This window comes from Fukomys damarensis, unplaced genomic scaffold (assembly GCF_012274545.1).
Source record: "Fukomys damarensis isolate Sample0158 unplaced genomic scaffold, DMR_v1.0_HiC HiC_scaffold_24, whole genome shotgun sequence".
Taxonomy (NCBI): domain Eukaryota; kingdom Metazoa; phylum Chordata; class Mammalia; order Rodentia; family Bathyergidae; genus Fukomys; species Fukomys damarensis.
Genome location: NW_022900936.1, coordinates 1,667,647 through 1,686,079, shown reverse-complemented (window position 1 = coordinate 1,686,079; position 18,433 = coordinate 1,667,647). Strand labels below are relative to the sequence as shown.

General features: G+C 42.8%; 2 protein-coding genes across 2 annotated transcripts in view; one reads left to right on the top strand and one right to left on the bottom strand.

Annotated features, from left to right (window-relative positions):
* The window catches only part of Tspear (thrombospondin type laminin G domain and EAR repeats), a 161,899-nt gene that overhangs the window by 97,219 nt on the left and 46,247 nt on the right, over window positions 1-18,433 (bottom strand). The gene's annotated exons all lie outside the window — the stretch shown is intronic.
* On the top strand, window positions 7,099-7,485 carry LOC117283250 (keratin-associated protein 12-3-like). The gene has a single exon (XM_033755924.1). The coding sequence runs from the start codon at window positions 7,099-7,101 to the stop codon at window positions 7,483-7,485; it is 387 nt and encodes a 128-aa protein (XP_033611815.1).

Below are 18,433 nucleotides of genomic sequence, written 5' to 3'. Positions count from 1 at the left end.
GAATATAATATAATATATATATATTATTCTAATATAATATATATATATATAGTCTATTCTGTTTCTTCAAGAATGCTTTGCCTTGTCCTTTACAAGCCTTGTTTACATTAATTTTCATAGAAACTACATGTGACTTGCCTTTACCCCAACTGACTGCCAATAAAAGTCAGTGCCTGGGACTGGCCAGGGCCTTTGTCGGTTGCACTGGCATTGGTCATCCTGGCTCCCTGCTTTCTCTCTCCTTGTTCTGCCTCTTAGTGTATTTATTTCTTAGGCCTGTGTTGTATACTGGGCAGGGTATCAGAATCTAACTGCAGGGGTCATCAGTAGTTCTCCAAACAGATAGTAGCTGAAATCAGAGAAGACAGCTGCCCAGGGGCAGGGGTGGTGATAGCAAGGACAAGTGTCTTTGAATTGGCACTTGAGAAAAGCAGGTACCCTGAAGTGGGAGCAAAAGATAAAAGTCTAATATGGGAGGATAAATGAAAGTATCTAGGGCATGTATGAGGGGAAACCAGACCTCTTCTGGGTCATAGCAGCCCACCCCAACCTAGATCTGGTGTACACTCCACCTTAGGAAAGGATGGTCATTTTAGTCACTTTCCTCATCACTGGGACATAATGCCTGGCCCCTGCATCTTAAAGGAGGAGAGGTCTATTTTGGCTCCTAGTTTGTAAAGGTTTCAATGCATAGTCGGCTGGCTGCAAGGCAGGCAGCATGGGAGAAGGAAAAATAAAGGAGTCAACAGAAAAAAAAGAACACAATGACAGGAATAAGTCAGTATCTTTTGGTAAATCACTTTCTGTAAATGGCCACAATTCCCTAATTAAAAGACATAGACTGGCAGACTGGGTTGGAAAAAAAAAAAACCACCTCAATAGTCTGTAGTACTCAAGAGATTCATTTAATGAAAACAGAAATTTAGAGACTAAAAATCAAAGGGTGGAAAACAATTCACCAGGGTGCTGAAAGCAAGCAGGGGTAGCAATTTTATTCTCAGACTAAGTAAACTTCAAGCTGAAACTGATCAGAAGAGGCAAAGAAGGTCACTGCACATTAGTTAAAAGCACAATTCAACAGGAAGAGATAACAATTAAAAATATACATGTGTCAAATACTGGTGTACCAATGTCATGAAAACAAACATACTGGAAATAAAAGATCAAGTAAACACTGATGCAATCAGAGTAGGTGACCTCAACACTCCACTTTCACAAACAGGCAGGTCAACTAAACAAAAAGTTTAGAAATATCAGAAATGAACCACCTTCAAGAAAATGGATTTAATAGATATCTACAGAGTGTTCTACCATATTACAACAGAATAGCTATTCTTCTCAACAGAAAATAGAACTTTCTCCAAATTAGGCCACATATTAATTCATAAAGCCTGTTTGTATAAATACAAAGGAACTGAAGTCATTCCATGTATATTATCAGATCATAGCAAAATGAAACTAAAAATAAATCACAAAAGAAACCACAGAAATGATACAAACACTTGAACAATAAATGACACACTCCTGAACACTCAACAGATCACAGAAGAAATCAAGGAGAAATTAAACAATTCCTAGAATCAAACAACGATCCCAGGACAATATAACATAACCTATGATACATAATAAAAGCAGTCCTAAGAAGGAAGTTCATTTCTGTGAATGCTCACATTAGAAAAACAGCAGGCTCAAATAAACAACTTGATACATCTCAACATACTAGAAAAACAAGAGGGGTTCAAACCCAAGCATAGTATAAGAAAAGAAATTATAAAAAGAGGTTTAAAAATTGAGGCCAAAAACAAGAATATAAAGAATCAATGAATTAAAGAGCTACTTCTTTGAAAAAGTAAGCAAAATAGACAAATTCTTACCCAAACTTACCAAAAGAAGAAAGGAAAAGACTCATTCCAATGCTACGAAAAATTGTACTCCAACAAGTTGGAGAATCTTGAAGAAATGAACAGATTCCTAGATGCATATTAATTACCCAAACTGAATCAAGAAGCCATAGAAAAACAATCTGATAATAAGCAATGAAAGAGGCAGTAATAATAATAAACTACCAACTAAGAAAATCTCAAGACCTGATGGATTCGCCACTGATTTCTATAAGATCTTCAGGAGGATATAGTGCCAACTCCCTGCAAACACTCTAATGAAAATGGAAGGGAAGGAGTTTAGAATTACTAAATAGGCTTTATCCTTGGGATCAACATATTCAAATCAATAAATGGAATACATCACATAAACAGAAACAAGAAAAAAATTGCATGATCATCCCAATAGATGCAAAAAAGCCTTTGATAGAAATCCAACATCCTTTCATGATAAAAGCACTGAAGAAAATATGTGAGACACCTCTACACTGAAAATTATAGTGTTCAGAAAAAGGAGATTGAGAAGGTCCTCAGAAAATAGAAGGACATCCATGTTCCTGGGTGGGCGGGACCAAGACTGCCAAAATGGCCCAACTTCCAAAACTGATGTACTGCTTTAATGCAGCCCCAATTAAAATATCTATAGCATTCCTCAAAGAACTAGAGGAAATGATTCTAAAATTCATATGGAACCAGAAGAGATCTGGAATAGCAAAAGCAATCCTGGACAACAAGAGCAAAGCAGGTGACATCACAATCTTGGGATCCAAGTTATATTACAAAGGTACATGGATAAAAACAGCACAGCACTGGCACAAAAACAGATGTCAGCGGAATCAGTGGATCAGAATAGAGGATGCAGAAACAACCCCAGACACATTCAGTCATCTGATTTTTGACAAAGGGGCCAAAAACACACAGTGGAGGAAAGATAGCTTCTTTATCAAATGGTGCTGGGAAAATTGGCCATCCACATACAGAAGATTGAAGCTAGAACCATAAATCTCACCATGTACTGAAGTAAAATAAAAATGGGCCAAAGATCTAAGTATTAAAATAGATCCATTTAATCTGCTGGGAGATAAAGAAGGTAAAACTTTTGAAGTCACAGGTATAAGCAAGGACTTTCTTAACAGAACCCCATTTGTACAAGAAATAACATTAAGAATCAACAAGTGGGGGACTTCCTGTCACCACACCAGAGTGCACATGAGTGCATTGCTGAGAGCCCCCAGCTGGTGAGACCGCCTTTTTCTGTAACTTCTACTGGCTGTGGGCTGCGTCTGAAGGATCTTGGGAGGCCCTCTAGACACACAATTGCTGCAGTGACCTTGGGCGATGTGGCTGTGAGCTTCACCGTGGAGGAGCAGGCTTTGCTGGATCCATCCCAAAAGGAGTTCTACAGAGATGTGATATGGGAAACGTTTATGAATATGACTGCCATAGTTCAGGAAGAACCTGTGATAACCAGCAGATTGAACAAGAGCACAAAAATTTCTCAGGAAATCTAAGAAATGAAGAGGCAGAGAAATGCTATCAATATAAACTTGGAATTGACATGAAGAAATACTTTTGGGGCCTCCAGATGCTAATATGAATATGCAGCAATTTGTTTTAAAGCCAGATGCAAGCCTTGCTAGTAGAAAGCCTCTGACTGGGCATTTATCCCCAAATGTGCCCATCACAGCTCACACAGGCCTCAAGCCAGATGAATATTTGGGATTTGAGGAGAAGCTGTATAAATGCAATGAACATGGAAAAACCTGTAGTGATCTCCCGTCCTTTCAGAAACACTCAAGGACAAAGACTGAGAGACTCTCTGCCAGTGTGTGAGAAAGTCTTTTCTGATGGTGGTAAAAGAACTCACTTAGGAGACAAAACCTTTGTAGGTAAGAAAAGTGTGAAAGCTTCAAGTGCCCCCAGTGGTGCTCAAATCCATGAAAGAAATCACAGTGGGAAAAATTCATATGTATGCAAACAATGTGGGAAAGCTTTTATTTCTTCATACCATATTCAATTGCATGAAAGAAAACATGCGGGAGAGAAGCCTATGTATCTAAGGAATATGTGAAAGCTCTCGCTCAGAGTCATTCCTTTCTCAAAGGTAAAAGAATCCACATTGGGGAGAAACTTTAGTTGTGCAAGCAATGTGGGAAAGCATTCAGTACATACAAATATTGTCAAATATATGAAAGAATCCACACTGGAAAGAACCCCTATGTATGCAAACAATGTGGAAAAGCATTCATGAAGCCCAGTGTTCACCAAACACATGAAAGAACTCACCCTATGTACGTAAGCAATGTGGAAAAGGATTTGCCAGTAAGCCCACATTCCATAGACATAGGAGACCCCACACTGGTGAGAAACCCTATGTCTGTAAGCAATGTGGAAAAGCATTCAGCACACACAGTCACTGTCAAAGGCATGGAAGTATTCGCACTGGAAAGAAACTCTATGTATGTCAGCACTGTAGGAAAGCTTTCACTGCACACAACTATTTTCAAATACCTCAGAGGAGTCACACTGGGGAGAAACCTTAGGTGTGCAACCAACGTGGGAAGTTATTTCCTACACAGAGGTGTTATAAAACACACAAGAAATCACAGTGGGGAGAAACCTTATGTATGTAAGCAGTGTGGGAAAGCAGCCACTACACAGTTGTTATAAAATACATGAAAGAAGTCATACGGCGAAGAAACCCTATGTTGGTAAACTGTGGGAAAGCAGCCACTGCACTCAAATTCTGTCAGGTACATGGAGGACCTCACATCGGTGAGGAAGCTTTTGTATGCAAGCAAGGTGGAAAAAGATTTGCTGCTAAGTCCTCATCCCATAGACATAGAAGAGCCCACAACAGCAAGAAACCCTATTCTGTGAACTGTGGGGAGCAGTCACTGAACACAGTTATTATACATTACATGAGAGTAGCCATTATAGGGAGATGCCCTGTGTGTGCTAGCAATGTGGGAAATCCTTCCATACAGTTGTTGTAAAGTACATGAAAAAGTCACACTGGGGAGATACTCTTTGTACATAGGAACCTGAGAAAGCCTTTAATATACACAGTTCCTGTAAAATAAAGGAAAGAAGGCACACTTGGGACAAACCCTACATAGACTAAGGGAAAATATCTCAAGATATTTAATGGACAAAACAACTCACACTGGGGAGTAACTCTAAGAATTTGATGATATATATATTTAGAGACTTGTGAACATGGGTTGACAAAATTCAATTGCTTTCACACAACTTGTAGATTAGGACATGTTATGTTTTTTTATATTGTGATAAAATACCTACATGTATCCCAACATAATTATAATTATATCAACTACATATCGTCTATATTGCTTTTATGTTAGAGGCAATGTAGTATTACCACTTACAGAAAATTTTTCTTACCATCAAAAATTTAGTCTTCAAGCTTATATTGTGATGACTTTAAATTTTGTGGTAAATTTTCCATCACATGAACCAAAAAAGAACCCACACTGCTGTGAGTTTCTGGTGGCCACAGACCATCAGAACCATAACTTTTCTCCAAAGGGATATCATGAATTGTAATAATAAATCTCTCCAAAAGGTTAAAAAAAATCAAGAAATGGGATTATATCAAATTAAAAAGCTTCACAGCAAAATAAACAGCCAGTACAGTGAAGAGACAACCTCCAGAATGGGAAAAATCTCACCAGTTACTCCTCAGACAGAAGACGGTTATCTGGAATATATAAAGAACTCAAGAAAATTAGACTCAAAAAAAAAAAAAAAAAACTGGGCGGCTGAGATGAACAGATATTTCTCAAAAGAAGATGTAGAAATGGCCAGTAAATATATGAAAAAATTCGGTATTGCTGGTCATTAGAAACATGCAAATTAAAACAAAACTGAGATTCCATCTTATCCCAGAGAATGGATATCATCAAGAAATCAAATAATAACAAAATTGGGAGAGGCTTTGGGGGAAAAAGGAACCCTCACACTTTGGGGACCATTACTCAGCAGCAGACTGAGCCACAAGACTCCTCGGCATCTGTGGGAATGAGGAGAGGTGTGGGTTCAAAGGGGAGAAGGTTTAAATCTCATCAGGCTGTGTGTGTTCATTGCTAAGTGGGAGACCTTTATCCCAGGGGATGGAGTAGGGGAGCCAGTGATCTGCCTGCAATCTCACCTCAGCAGGTAAGAGATGACCTCATAGGAGGTGCAAGGTTTGAGTAAACAGAAATGCATTACAGTGAAGACACATTGCCATGAATCCCCCTCGCAGTCTTTCTCCTCCTTCCACCATCCCGGCCCCTTCCTGCAGCCGCTCTGGAGCCCTCTTTCCTGAGTGTCTTAGCTGCACTGTCCTGCCTGCCTCGATGTCCTGAATTGGCTCAAATCGTGTCGCTGTCGTGGTCATTTTGACTTTGGGGGAGAGCCGGGAGTCACACGGTGCCAGATCCCATGAATGAGGTGGATGAGGATCCAGCATTGTGTTTTTACAAGCCTGCCTCCCCACTGGATGGTGCTTGGTGCAGCATTGGCTGTATTTTTGTCACAGCTCCTAAAGACACTCAGGAAAGGGGACTCCAGAGCTGCTGCAGAAATCGGCCAGGACGGTGGGAGGTGTGCATTCAAAGTGAGGGGAAGGATATTGAGGGGATTTGCGGCAATGTATCTTTTACCATAATATGTATTTTAAAATTTAAATGCACTTTTTTATCATCCCTTATATTTTTGCTTCACAAACAAATAGATTTTATATGAATTGTGCATGGCAGGCTGAGCTTAATTTCTGCGAAGGACAGGTAGCAAAAGTGTTAGTCGTCCCATGTCAACAACACTGCCTTAGCTCTGCCACCGCTGTGGAAAAGCAGCGAGAGACAACAGTACATGAAAGCCCACACTGAGTTCCAATAAAACTTGATTGACAAACACAAGCAAGGGGCCAGTCAGCCTACCAGGCCATAATCTGCCAGCCTATGCATCAAAACTTCCCTGCCCAAAGTACGTTATCGCCTCGAAGTCTTCACTGACAGCATGAGACAGGAAAGAGGGAGGTTACAGAGATTTCAGTCCGGCCCTTGGTGCCCTGCACATAGTAACTGCCTGGAAAGACAACAGAAACCCTGTGAAGTCAAACCAGAAAATCCTGTTTGCTGAAGAAGGTGACTGGAAGCCACAGTGTTTACAGTGAAGCAAAGTGGAGGAGAGCTCCCCTCCCCACCCCACCCCCATGACAGGCTGCCGGAGATGGGAGGGAAACCGCCAGGCAGAAGACAGCAGTGTGCTCACGCCGCCGAGGCTCGCAGACCGCGGTATAAATGCTGCTCAGGGAGGAGGCTGCACACATCACCCCCTCCTCCCAGCCACAGCCACCTCAGCCACCATGTGCCTCATCAGCTGCTTCTCGGGCTGCCAGTTGGCCTGCTGCGTGCCTGTGAGCTGCAGGCCTGTGGTTAGTGTGGCCCCTTCCTGCCAGTCCTCCGTGTGTGTCCCCGTGAGCTGCAGGCCTGCCGTATGTGTGGCTTCCTCCTCCCAGTCCTCGGGGTGCTGCCAGCCCTCCCACCCCCCCCTCCTCTGTAACCCCATCTCCTGTGGCACCTCCTCCTGCTGCACCTGACCTCGCGTCTCCAAGCCAACCACCTAGGAAGAGGGGACCCTCAGGTCCCTTTCCAGAACCAGGCCCCTGGAGCCCAGGTTTTGCCTTGCAGCAATGGGAAGCCTGCTCAGCAAATCCTGAGCTCTGGGTAGAGAATGTAGCAGGATGATGGCCAGGGCCCCTTCCATTCCTATCTCCTGCTCCTGAACTTCTTCACCAACCCACGGGAGCCCAATAAATCAGCTTTCCCAGTGCAGCTTGCCTCTCTTTTACCTTCATGTTGTTCGGAAGTTCTCTCTGCAAAGGTCCAGCCAGCTGGGGACACAGCTCCTCCTTGGGGCCCTGTCACCCTGCCACCTCCTGACACTTGCCTGGGTGGGGCTGGTGGGAGAAGCCTCTACTCCGAGCCCAAGGGACAGGCTGGACCCACTGTCAGGCCATGCTGCTGCAGCAGGTGGCAGGGACTGCTGTCCCTCACAGCCTCCCCTCAGCATTCAGCGACCAGCAAGGTCAGCCCAAGACCACGGCAGGCTGAGATCACCCCAAGGAATGGCCTGGCAGAAGAGACAGCCTGCTTCCAGGGAAGGTACCGTCATGTCCACATCCTCTGTGGCATAGGTGAGGGCTGACAGCCAGTCAGCAATTGTATCCACACGCAAATCAGCAAGGAAAAATGAGGCCATTATCAAGAGACAAAGCAACCTGCAAAGCTGGACTTAAAAATGACTCATAGGTTGGAGTTAGCACATGTGATCTTTTAAAAACCCAGATTCATCTGATAAAAAAATCATGTTTAGGAACAGACACAAGATTTCAGCCTAGATATGAACTTGGAGAGTCAAATGGGTGAGGTAGAACTCAAAACCCAGCGCTGAAGATGAAAGCCTTCGATGGGCTGTCTCATGGGTGTGTTTCAGATAGTCAAGAGTAGAACCAGTGAACTGGAAGACAGGGAAGAAGAAACTGGCAAAATGACCAGTTAAATCTCGGCCTCGACCTAAATACCCATCTACAGGTGAATGGGTAGAGAAAATGTGGTGTTTACACACTGTGGAGTACTATTCTGCCATAAAGAAGGAGTTGCTTGTGTCATCTGTGGGTAAATGGATGTCCTTGAGACCACAATGTTAGTGAAATAAATTCGATACCTGAGCTTAAATATCACATAGTTTCTCTTACATGAGAAACCCAAAGTATAAATAAAAAGGAAATAAAAGATAGACAGCAGGAACCACGCCAGCTCCCGACCCAGCCGCCATCGCTCAAGCACTGGGAAGGTAGCCACGCAGGCGCCCCTGAACCCCCATAAGCCCCCCCCGCACTCTTAGTCCTCCTGACTGTGCCAGTCTTTGGACCCACTCTGCAGAGGCAGAGGTGGTCATAAAGGGTATTTTTCTAAGTTCCCAACTTTGAACATCTTTAAAGAAAGGGCATGGGAAAGCTGTAATAGAACGTTGTGGAGTGCAACCATTCAGAAGGTTGGGGAACTCAATCTGGGCCTTGCAGCCCGAGGTCAGTCAGCGTCATGGGGTTCAGCCATCAGCTAACTGAGATCAGGGGTCTTGCATCCTCACTCTGAGCCATTAAATGGTAAATACACTATATTGAAATTTTGTTCACTGCAGACATGTTCTGGACTGCTTCTTGATTGCAATTATATTGAAATGATTTAAGGGTGATAGACTAGTGACTACCACCGGTGGTCAGTGCCAAAGTTGTGCTTGATCTTAATATGTTGCTCATTGTATCAGTTGGGGTAAAGCATTGCAGTTGATTTAATGAACTGTTTTCTCTGATGTTATGAAGATGAGAATGTCTGTGGATCATTAGAGACACAGAAGCTAGGGTGCAACTATATCAGGAAGATTTGGGTGATAATACAGAGAGTAAACCAAGGACAGTCCGACAACAAAAATTAAAATGAGAAAACACTTAAACAAGACACAAGGACAGACTTCCAGTTTACCAATGGCAAACAGTTGGGCAAATGAGGATGAAAAGGCTGATAGTGAACCACCAGGACACCCTGAACTCAAAGCACAGGAAGTAACAAAACAGATTAATCAGGCTCTAGAAAAATTCAAAACAGAAATAATTTCCCAGATAACCACAGTACTTAAGCAAAACACAAAGACAGACTGCCAGCTCACCAATGGCAAACAGTTGGGCAAATGAGGATGAAAAGGCTGATAGTGAACCACCAGGACACCCTGAACTCAAAGCACAGGAAGTAACAAAACAGATTAATCAGGCTCTAGAAAAATTCAAAACAGAAATAATTTCCCAGATAACCACAGAGATAGTGAGCAAAATGGAAGTCGTGATTTGAGACTCTAGAGCAGAAACTGACAAAAAAATAGATGAGCTTGGGACCATGATAGAAGCCATGAAGGACCAGCACAAGAAAGAAATGGAAAAAATAAACGCCCAACATAGGAAAGAAATGGAATCCATAAAACAGATTCAAACAGATATCCAGGAGATTAAACACTCTATTGAAAGTGTATGCAACAGAATAAAAGAATGTGAAGATAGGCTCTCAGATATAGAAGATAAAGATTGCAGTCAGTGACCATTAAAAGAGAGGTCTCTTAAAAACAGTAAGGGATCATGAGAAATCGATCCAACAGCTCCTAGATGATGTAAAGAAGAATAACATAAGACTGATAGGAATACATGAAGTAGCAGGAGAAAATACAAACGACTTTAAAAAGCTGTTCACAGAATTAATGACAGAAAACTTCCCAAACAGAGGGGAAGAATTTGACATTCAGATAACTGAGGCATATAGGACCCCAACTAGCTACAATCAAAAAAAATCTACACCTAGACATATAATAATCAAGATCCCAGAAACCCAACAGAAGAACAAAATACTACAAGCAGTAAGAGAAAAGAAACAAATCACATACAAAGGAAAGCCCATCAGAATCACAGCAGACTTTTCAACACAAACCCTTGGGGCAAGGAGAGCCTGGAATGAGATATTTCAAGTACTAAAAGAGAACAACCTCCAACCTAGACTGATGTATCCAGCAAAACTCTCTTTCAAAATGGATGGGGAAATAAGACACTTCCACGACAAAGAACACCTGAGAAACTACATGAATACCAAACCAGCACTACAAGCAATTCTAAACAAGATCCTAGAAAAAGACAATGAAGGCAACAACACCATGAGGCCCAACAGAGCAAATCAAATAGGCAAGGCAAGAAATTAAAAGGAGAAGGTGAAAAAGTAAAAAGAGTCAACAAAAGGCCAATAACATGTCAATAATAAGTCAGTACATATCAGTTATAACCAGCAATGTCAATGGCCTCAACTCACCAATCAAGAGAAATAGACTGGCAAAATGGAATAAGAAGCAAAATCCAACAATATGTTGTATACAAGAAACACACCTAGTGCAAAAAGAAGCCCATAGACTGAAAGTGAAAAGATAGAAAACAATTCTCCATGTGACAGGAGCCCAGAAAAAAACAGGGGTAGCAATCTTATTTGCAGACAAAGTAAATTTCAAACCAAAACTGAATCTAGTATTATTGATGTAGGACAGTACTGTATCATACCTCTATGAATGTAAAATATCTAGTACCTGCTTTATGATACATAGTAGGGACCGTGCTTTATCAGAGCTACATTTAATGATATTACTCTAGAATGTTCTCTTTCCAGATGATGATTAAGAGGCTAATAGAAAAAATGGTGCCAGGTACCACAACAGCAACAGAACTTTGCTGTTGTCTGGATATTATTCTTTTCTTTGTTTTTTTTTTTTTTTTTTTTTTTTTTTTTTTTTTTTTTTTTTTTTTTTTTTTTAATGGAATGTGCTGAATGTCTATAATTTTGTTCAGATGACTGCAGAACCTGGAAAAGCTGTTGCTGCTATCGATGCATAACATACTATTATTAGTCTTTATATATATATACACACACACACACACACACACACACACACATATATATAAATTGAATTTTGGGAAACTTTAACGGTGCTGCCAACTTTGGAAAAAGTCATCCCAATTTACTGTGTTGACTTGGCATTGTACAGAAATGGACAACCATATTGGTCTAGAAATGTTAATTTATTTTTATTTTTTTTTTTTTCCATGTGTACAGGGGTAACACATCGTACTAAATATGTAAGGTCATATCTACGTGGGTTTGATTACAGAAACTAATAAAGTATTCTCTAAATAATGAAAAAAAGAATAAGATAAGACTATAAGAGCGAGAAGCAATTTAAATATGTTCAGGGACCATTTTCATCTCCAGAATTAAGGATTATTTTGATGTTACATCATTGCCTTTTCTCTTTTACTTTCCTTTTTAGTTTTATTTTAGGATTCCCTATTTTTAATGTTCATACAGAGATTTCTTTAACTGAAATACCGAATAGTTTCTTTGGTGTGAAAAACTATAATAGTACACAGGATCCTAATGAGATAATTAATAATGTGAAATAGGAAGTAAAGGGCTAAAGGTGTAGGGAAAGTGGGAAGGGTGGGGGAAAGGTAATAAGGGAGAGGAAAAAAATATGAGAAACTGAAAAAATGGAAATAAAGTGTTTGTAAATGGGGAGGGGGGGAGGGGGTGAAGGGAGGGCAGGGACAAGGGGAAAAATGAGAACCAAGACCTATTATGTAAAGGTACAGAATCCCAATGATGAATGTAACTGTACTGTATACCTAGATTGTACCAATAACCTCAATACAAAGAAAAAAAAAGATACACAGCAGGAAGTAAGGAGAGAGATCTTTTGCAAAAGAGAAGGGAACCAGGAGATAGGGCGAGGCGGAAGGGGCAATAAAGAGAATTAAAATGTGCTGTGTACGTGTGCCGACTCCCCACAAGGAATGTGACCATTAGATACCGCAAATATGTACGAATAAAAAGGAAAGATTGGAGAGAAATTACAAAGGGAGAGCTGGGGGAGGAGAGGGGACAAGAAGAGAGCCCCCCACAGCTCTGGGTACTGCGAAATTGTCCTGTGTACCTGTAACTGGGCTCCGAGAGGGGAGAGACAGAGAAGCGTTTCGAGAAGCAGCTGCTGAGACTACTTCTAACAGCGAGGGACACGGGAGAGCGGCTCTCCCAGGAGCTGAGAGGAGCCCACGCTGGGTAACATCTGTCCAGCCAGCCCATGGCTGTCAGAGAGCAAGGGGAAGAGCGGGTGTTGGGGCCCAGGGCGTGAGGACCAGCCTCCTCCTTGGGAAAAGCTCCACCCCACGGCATCTGCAGAGCACTGAGAGAAATCTGCTAGCCCCGTGGAACAGATGCCTTTTAAAAATGAAGACGAGACAGACAGTTTTTCTGGTCAACACGAACGGAGAGACTTCACTCACAGCAGAAGTGCACTGCAAGAAATACAAGAAACGTCTTCAAGTCAAGGACGCCAGAACTCTGGGTGCTCGCGAGGAAAGGCAGAGCTCTCAGGAATGCTTTGAAGAGAGGAGGACAGACAGACAGACAGACAAACAGGATAACTGCCCACAAAGGTGTCTGTCATGAAGATGGGGCTGAGTAGATTCGGAAACACGGAGAATTTAGCAAAGCAAATGTCCAGAAGAAGCGGAGTAGTCAAAAGCACTGAGCCAAACAGAGGCATAAACAAGGAAGAAGGAACAGATGGGACAAACAGCACACCGTCAGCAAAATGTTACTCAACACTGACACATATCAGCAGTTACTGTATAAAAAGGCCAAGTCCACCATAAGTCCTGCTTTAAATAGAAAAGCTCAGATGAAAGGGAGACAGACGGGAAATATGCTAGTTGAATGCTAATCGGATAAGGTTGAAATGGCCGCCTTAATATGAAACAAGGTAGATTTGAGAGCAAGAAATGTTACCGGGAACAGAGGGCTACTGATTCACGAAGAAAACGTAACAGTCTGAGAGGATCTCACCACGTGTGCGGAAAGGTGACCCTGCGGACTGGAAGGGGCCGAGGCAGCTGACCGAGAAACTGAGGGAGACACTGGTGACACAAGCAAGGCATGGAACCCCTGCAGATGTGCAAATAAGTGCACAGGCTTCTGAATAATCCTCGAACTCAAGAAGTCGCAAGACAGATGAGAAAATATCTTGAATTAAATAAAAATGAGAGAGTAATGCCAAAATATGTGGAATATAATAAAAGCAAGTTTAGAGAACAATTACATCACTAAATGCTCGTGTTTGTAAAGAAGAAAGTTCTGAACTCAGCTATAAAGGTTTGCGTCTTGGACTAGAAGTGCAAACTAGTTGGAAACTGGGTAAAGAAGACGTGGTTTTTCTATAAAATGGAATACTACTCAGCCATAAAGAATGAGAAATTAGATTCATTCATAGAAAAATGGATACATATTGAGATATACTCCTAAGTGAAAGAAATAAGTCACACACATGTAAATACCGAATAGTTTCTCTGGTGTGAATACACTGTAATAGTACATAAGATCCTAACAAGATAACTGACACTGTAAAATGGGAAGAAAAGAGCTAAAGGTGTAGGGAAAGTGGGAAGGGTAGGGGAAAGGTAATAAGGGAAAAGAAAAAATGTGAGAAAATGAAAAAATGGAAATAAAGTGTTTGTAAATGGGGAAAGGAAGAAGGGGTGAAGGGAGGGCAGGGATAAGGGGAAAAAATGAGAACCAAGACATGTCATGTAAAGGTACAAGATCCCAATAATGAATGTAACTGTACTGTATAGCTAAAATGTACCAATAAACTCAATTAAAAAAAAGAAGTGCAAACTAAACTCAAATGTAAAAAAATAAATGAGATAATGAAAACAGGAAAAAAAATCAATGATGCTAAAAATGAAGAAAAGAAGGGGGAAATCCAATAAAACCAAAAGTTGCTTCTTTGAGAACAGCAATAATATTGATAAACCTCCAGCCAGGATAATTAAAAAGAAAGCGAAGACACAAAGTGCCAATATCAGGGATGAAAAAAGTACATCATTACAGATCCTACACTTATTAAAGGGTTACAGGAGAGATGGGGTTCACCTCAGTGGTGCCATGCCTGCCCGGCAAGTGCAAGGAACTGAGTTTGGTCCCTGGTACCAGAAAAAAAAAACAAACAAGATTACAAGGGAATTATATAGATAATACTATACCCATACATTTGATAACTTAGATGAAATATACAAATTGCTTAAAAGACAAAACTATGAAAGCTCATTCAAGAGAAATAACCTCAATAGTTTCCATATTTATTTTTAAAATTGAATTTGTAGTTAAATTTCTCAACAAAGAAAACTCCAGGACAAAATGTTTATGTGGATAAATTTTACCAAACATTTAAGGAAGAAATATTAACTATTCTACATGCATTCTTCCAGAAAAAAAGAAGGAAAGGAACCCTTCCCAATCTATCTTATAAGGTCGGCATAACACTGATACCAAAATTGGACAAAAACATATATTAATATTGTTCATGAGTGTAGATATAAAATTTTGGTAAAATCTTAGAAATCAAATCCAAAAATATATAAAGGAAGTAAAAGTTTATGAGCATATGAGATTTATCCCAAAAATACAAGCAAGGTTGGTTCACTGTTCAAAATCAACTTATATAATCCACATCAACAGACTAAATAAAAAATCCAATGCTCATCACAATAGATTCAGAAAAAGCGCCTGAAAAAAACTCAGTATCGCTTCAGAATAAAATTCTACATCTACATTGAAGTAGGGATTAAAAGGAATGTCTTTTAAAGGGCATCTACAGCCAATATCATATTTAGTGGTGAAAGGCTGTCTGGGTCTCCTTATCCATAACAGCTGCAAGTCTCTATTCGCATAATACATACTTGCCTACCTAGCAAACTTCCAAAATTCTACACCAGGGCCAGGGATTTAGCTCAGTGGTTCTGCTGCCTGCCTCGTGAATGCAACATCCCGAGTTTGATCCTTGGTACCAAAAAAAATCAATTTTATTTTACTATACTAGCAATGAACAATTAGACACTGAAATTTAAAATAGTCTTCATTTATAATAGCATCAAAAATTACTATATACTTAGGGATAAATCTTGATGTGGAAGTGTGCAAATGTTTCATGCCAAAAGTGACAGAACATTGATGAGAGAAAGCAAAGAACACCAAATAAACACAGCATGTTGATGGACTGCTGGGGATGTCAGTTCCCCCACGTCGATCTACAGTTTTGATACATTCTCACTCACATCTTAGCATGAATTGCGGTGGAGATCCTTATGCTTCTCTCAATATCTTTATGGAAAGACAAAGAGTCTCAGTGCTTAAGCAAGAGCTCAAACAACTTCTGGAAGGAAGAGCCACGTTGGAGAGCTCACGCTGCACCCTCAAGACTTCCCATGAAGCTGCTTGTCCAGGCAGGCACGGAGGTGGCACTGCCAAAGGAACCCAGCTGTTTGCTGCTCGATAGTCACCAAGGGGAAGAGAGCGCCCCTGCATCTCACATTGAATTGATTCAGAATAACCCAAATCGCAAAACAAAATAAATGTTCATCACTTGTTCCATGGGTAACAAACCGTGGTAGACCAGATGCTTTAACTCAATAAGGTCAAAGAAGAAAACTGCCCAAACCTGCCACGGTGTGGGTGAATCTTAACACATTATTCGAAGGCAAAGAAGCAGATGAGAAAGCTTCATATCTTTATATGATGGTAGAGCTGTGACGCAGATCTATAGAACTGACAATGAAGTGGGTAGAGGGGATGTGGGGGTGCTGCCAATATTGCACAGATCACAACTGTGGGGTATAGACGCTGTGCACTTTCTAAAGATATCTTGAAAGTCCACCTCTGGAGAATAAATTGTGCTGCATATGAGTTCCACTTCAGTAAGTCTGACTAAAAACATTAAACAGGGCCGGGGATTTAGCTCAGCGGTTCGGTGGCCAGCCTTGCAAGCACAAGGACCCGAGTTCAATCCCCAGTACCAAATAAATAAATAAATAAAAACACCAAACAAATCGAAGTAAGCATCAGTAGCACCCAGTGTCAGGGTGGAGCGACTGGAACTCTCATAGCTGCTGGCAAACACACGACGTGGATTGAGTGCTTCCTGGCCTCACCAAGAGTCTTTGTGTTTCCAGCATCCTGCGTGTGGAGCACAGGTGGCCCTGAAAGCCAGCGACACTCCCTGAGGCAGGCCTCGCAGCAGCACACACACGGGCAGCACTGACGGCAGGTTCAGAGCTTCAGTCTGTGGCCATGTGGCCCTGCCGTGACTCGGGGCCCACCACAAGGGGGACATTTCAAACCCAACCCGAAGCACTCTGAAACTGTCTCCTGAGACCTGCCGTGTGGATGACCAGGACACGGAGGTGGGACTGAGCAGGGCAGTGGCTTCCTATTCCTGAGCAGCAGTGGGGGTGAGGGAAGCCCTCTACCTCTCCTGCTGAATGCAGTTTCACCGGGCCCCCAGCTTGTGTGTGTGTGTGTGTGTGTGTGTGTGTGTACATGCAAGAATCCTGTGTCATGTGGGAGTGTGCCTGGGTGTGCATGTGGCTGGTGTTTGGATGTAGAAAGAGTGTATGTGCATGCAGCAGTGTGTCCATCCAGACGCAAAGATCCCATCCAAGCCCCTTTTCAACAACACAATCAGTCCAGAACGCCTTGGACAAAAGGCTGTAAAACTCGCTTTGCAACTCAGAGCTCACCACAGCCTCCAGGTGTAAACAAAGGCGGGAGCCCTGGGAAGCCAGCAGTGAAGGAGAGAGAGGTGCCTGGCTGCACCATCCTGAACAGCAGAGCCAGGGGCCACAGGCCTGGCACCTCCCAGCACCTGGACCCAGATATCACAACGGGACCCGGGAGACAAAGAGGGACGAAGGTAATGCAGATTTTCACTCACAGGGCACAGAGGACAAAACCCACTTCCAGAAGATTCAGTCACTGGAAATGACCCAATTCAAAAATTCACGCTTCAGACACTCTGTGTGGACCTGATTCAGGGCTCCCTTAGAAGACACAGAAGGGTGAGCACATAACTGGGCAGCAGCTACCCCAACACGAGAGTGGTGCCAGATCCTGTGTTCTGGTTTCCGTACTGGGAAGAGAGCACTTGTGTGTGCTTTGGGAACATGATAATTGGTTTTCATTTTTAAAAATGCACATCTGTGGCACAGTTAAGGAGAGTGATATGAAGCTCAACCTGTCCTGTGAGCCTCAAACCCCAAGAGTCAAAAGTTACTCTGTTGAAATGAAGTCTCTAGGCAGGTGCTAGGGCAGCCTAGGAGAGAGAGACGCCAAGCCTAGCGCCTCCAGCTCCATCTGCACTCAGCGACGGCTCCCACCACACCTGGAGGGCACAGCCTGGTGGGACTGTGTGAGGCCCCACCAGGGTCATGGGCACCTCAGCACTGGGACTGAACGACTTCAGCACCTTCAGGCCACTCCCAACACCCCGAACTCTGTCCTACAGCGAGATGCACGACAGGGAATCAGCACACAGGAGAGCAGAAAAACACAGTTGCTCTGGGAAAGTACATTTATTGGGCTCCCACACGATAAAGGGGGAGGCTGGGAACAGAATATTCACTACAGATGGACAGGAAGGGAGGCTTCTAGACACCTATGATGGATTCCACAGCGGAGTCCAGCAGCTCAGCTCATCAGGCTTTCCGTCGGACTCAAGGGTCGACCTGGGGCAAACAAGTCCGGCACAGGGAAGTGATATGCCCTGGGGAGCTGGCATAGATGGCTGAGGTCAGCAGCAGGAGGAGGTGCAGCAGGAGGAGGTGCCGCACGAGACGGGGCTGCAGAGGAGCGTGGGGCACCCCGAGGACTGGCAGGAGGGGGCCAGGCTCACCGAGGGCCCGCAGCTCACGGGGACACACAGGGAAGACTGGCAGGAGGGCTGGCAGCTCCCCGAGGACTGGCAGGAGGGCACCACGCACAGGACAGGCCTGCAGCTCACGGGGACACACACGGAGGACTGGCAGGAGGGCTGGCAGCTCCCCGAGGACTGGCAGGAGGGCACCACGCACAGCA

What these genes read in the sequence shown, in the direction of transcription:
- LOC117283250 (XM_033755924.1), top strand. Translation starts at nt 7,099, where the DNA reads ATGACAGGCTGCCGGAGATGGGAGGGAAACCGCCAGGCAGAAGACAGC.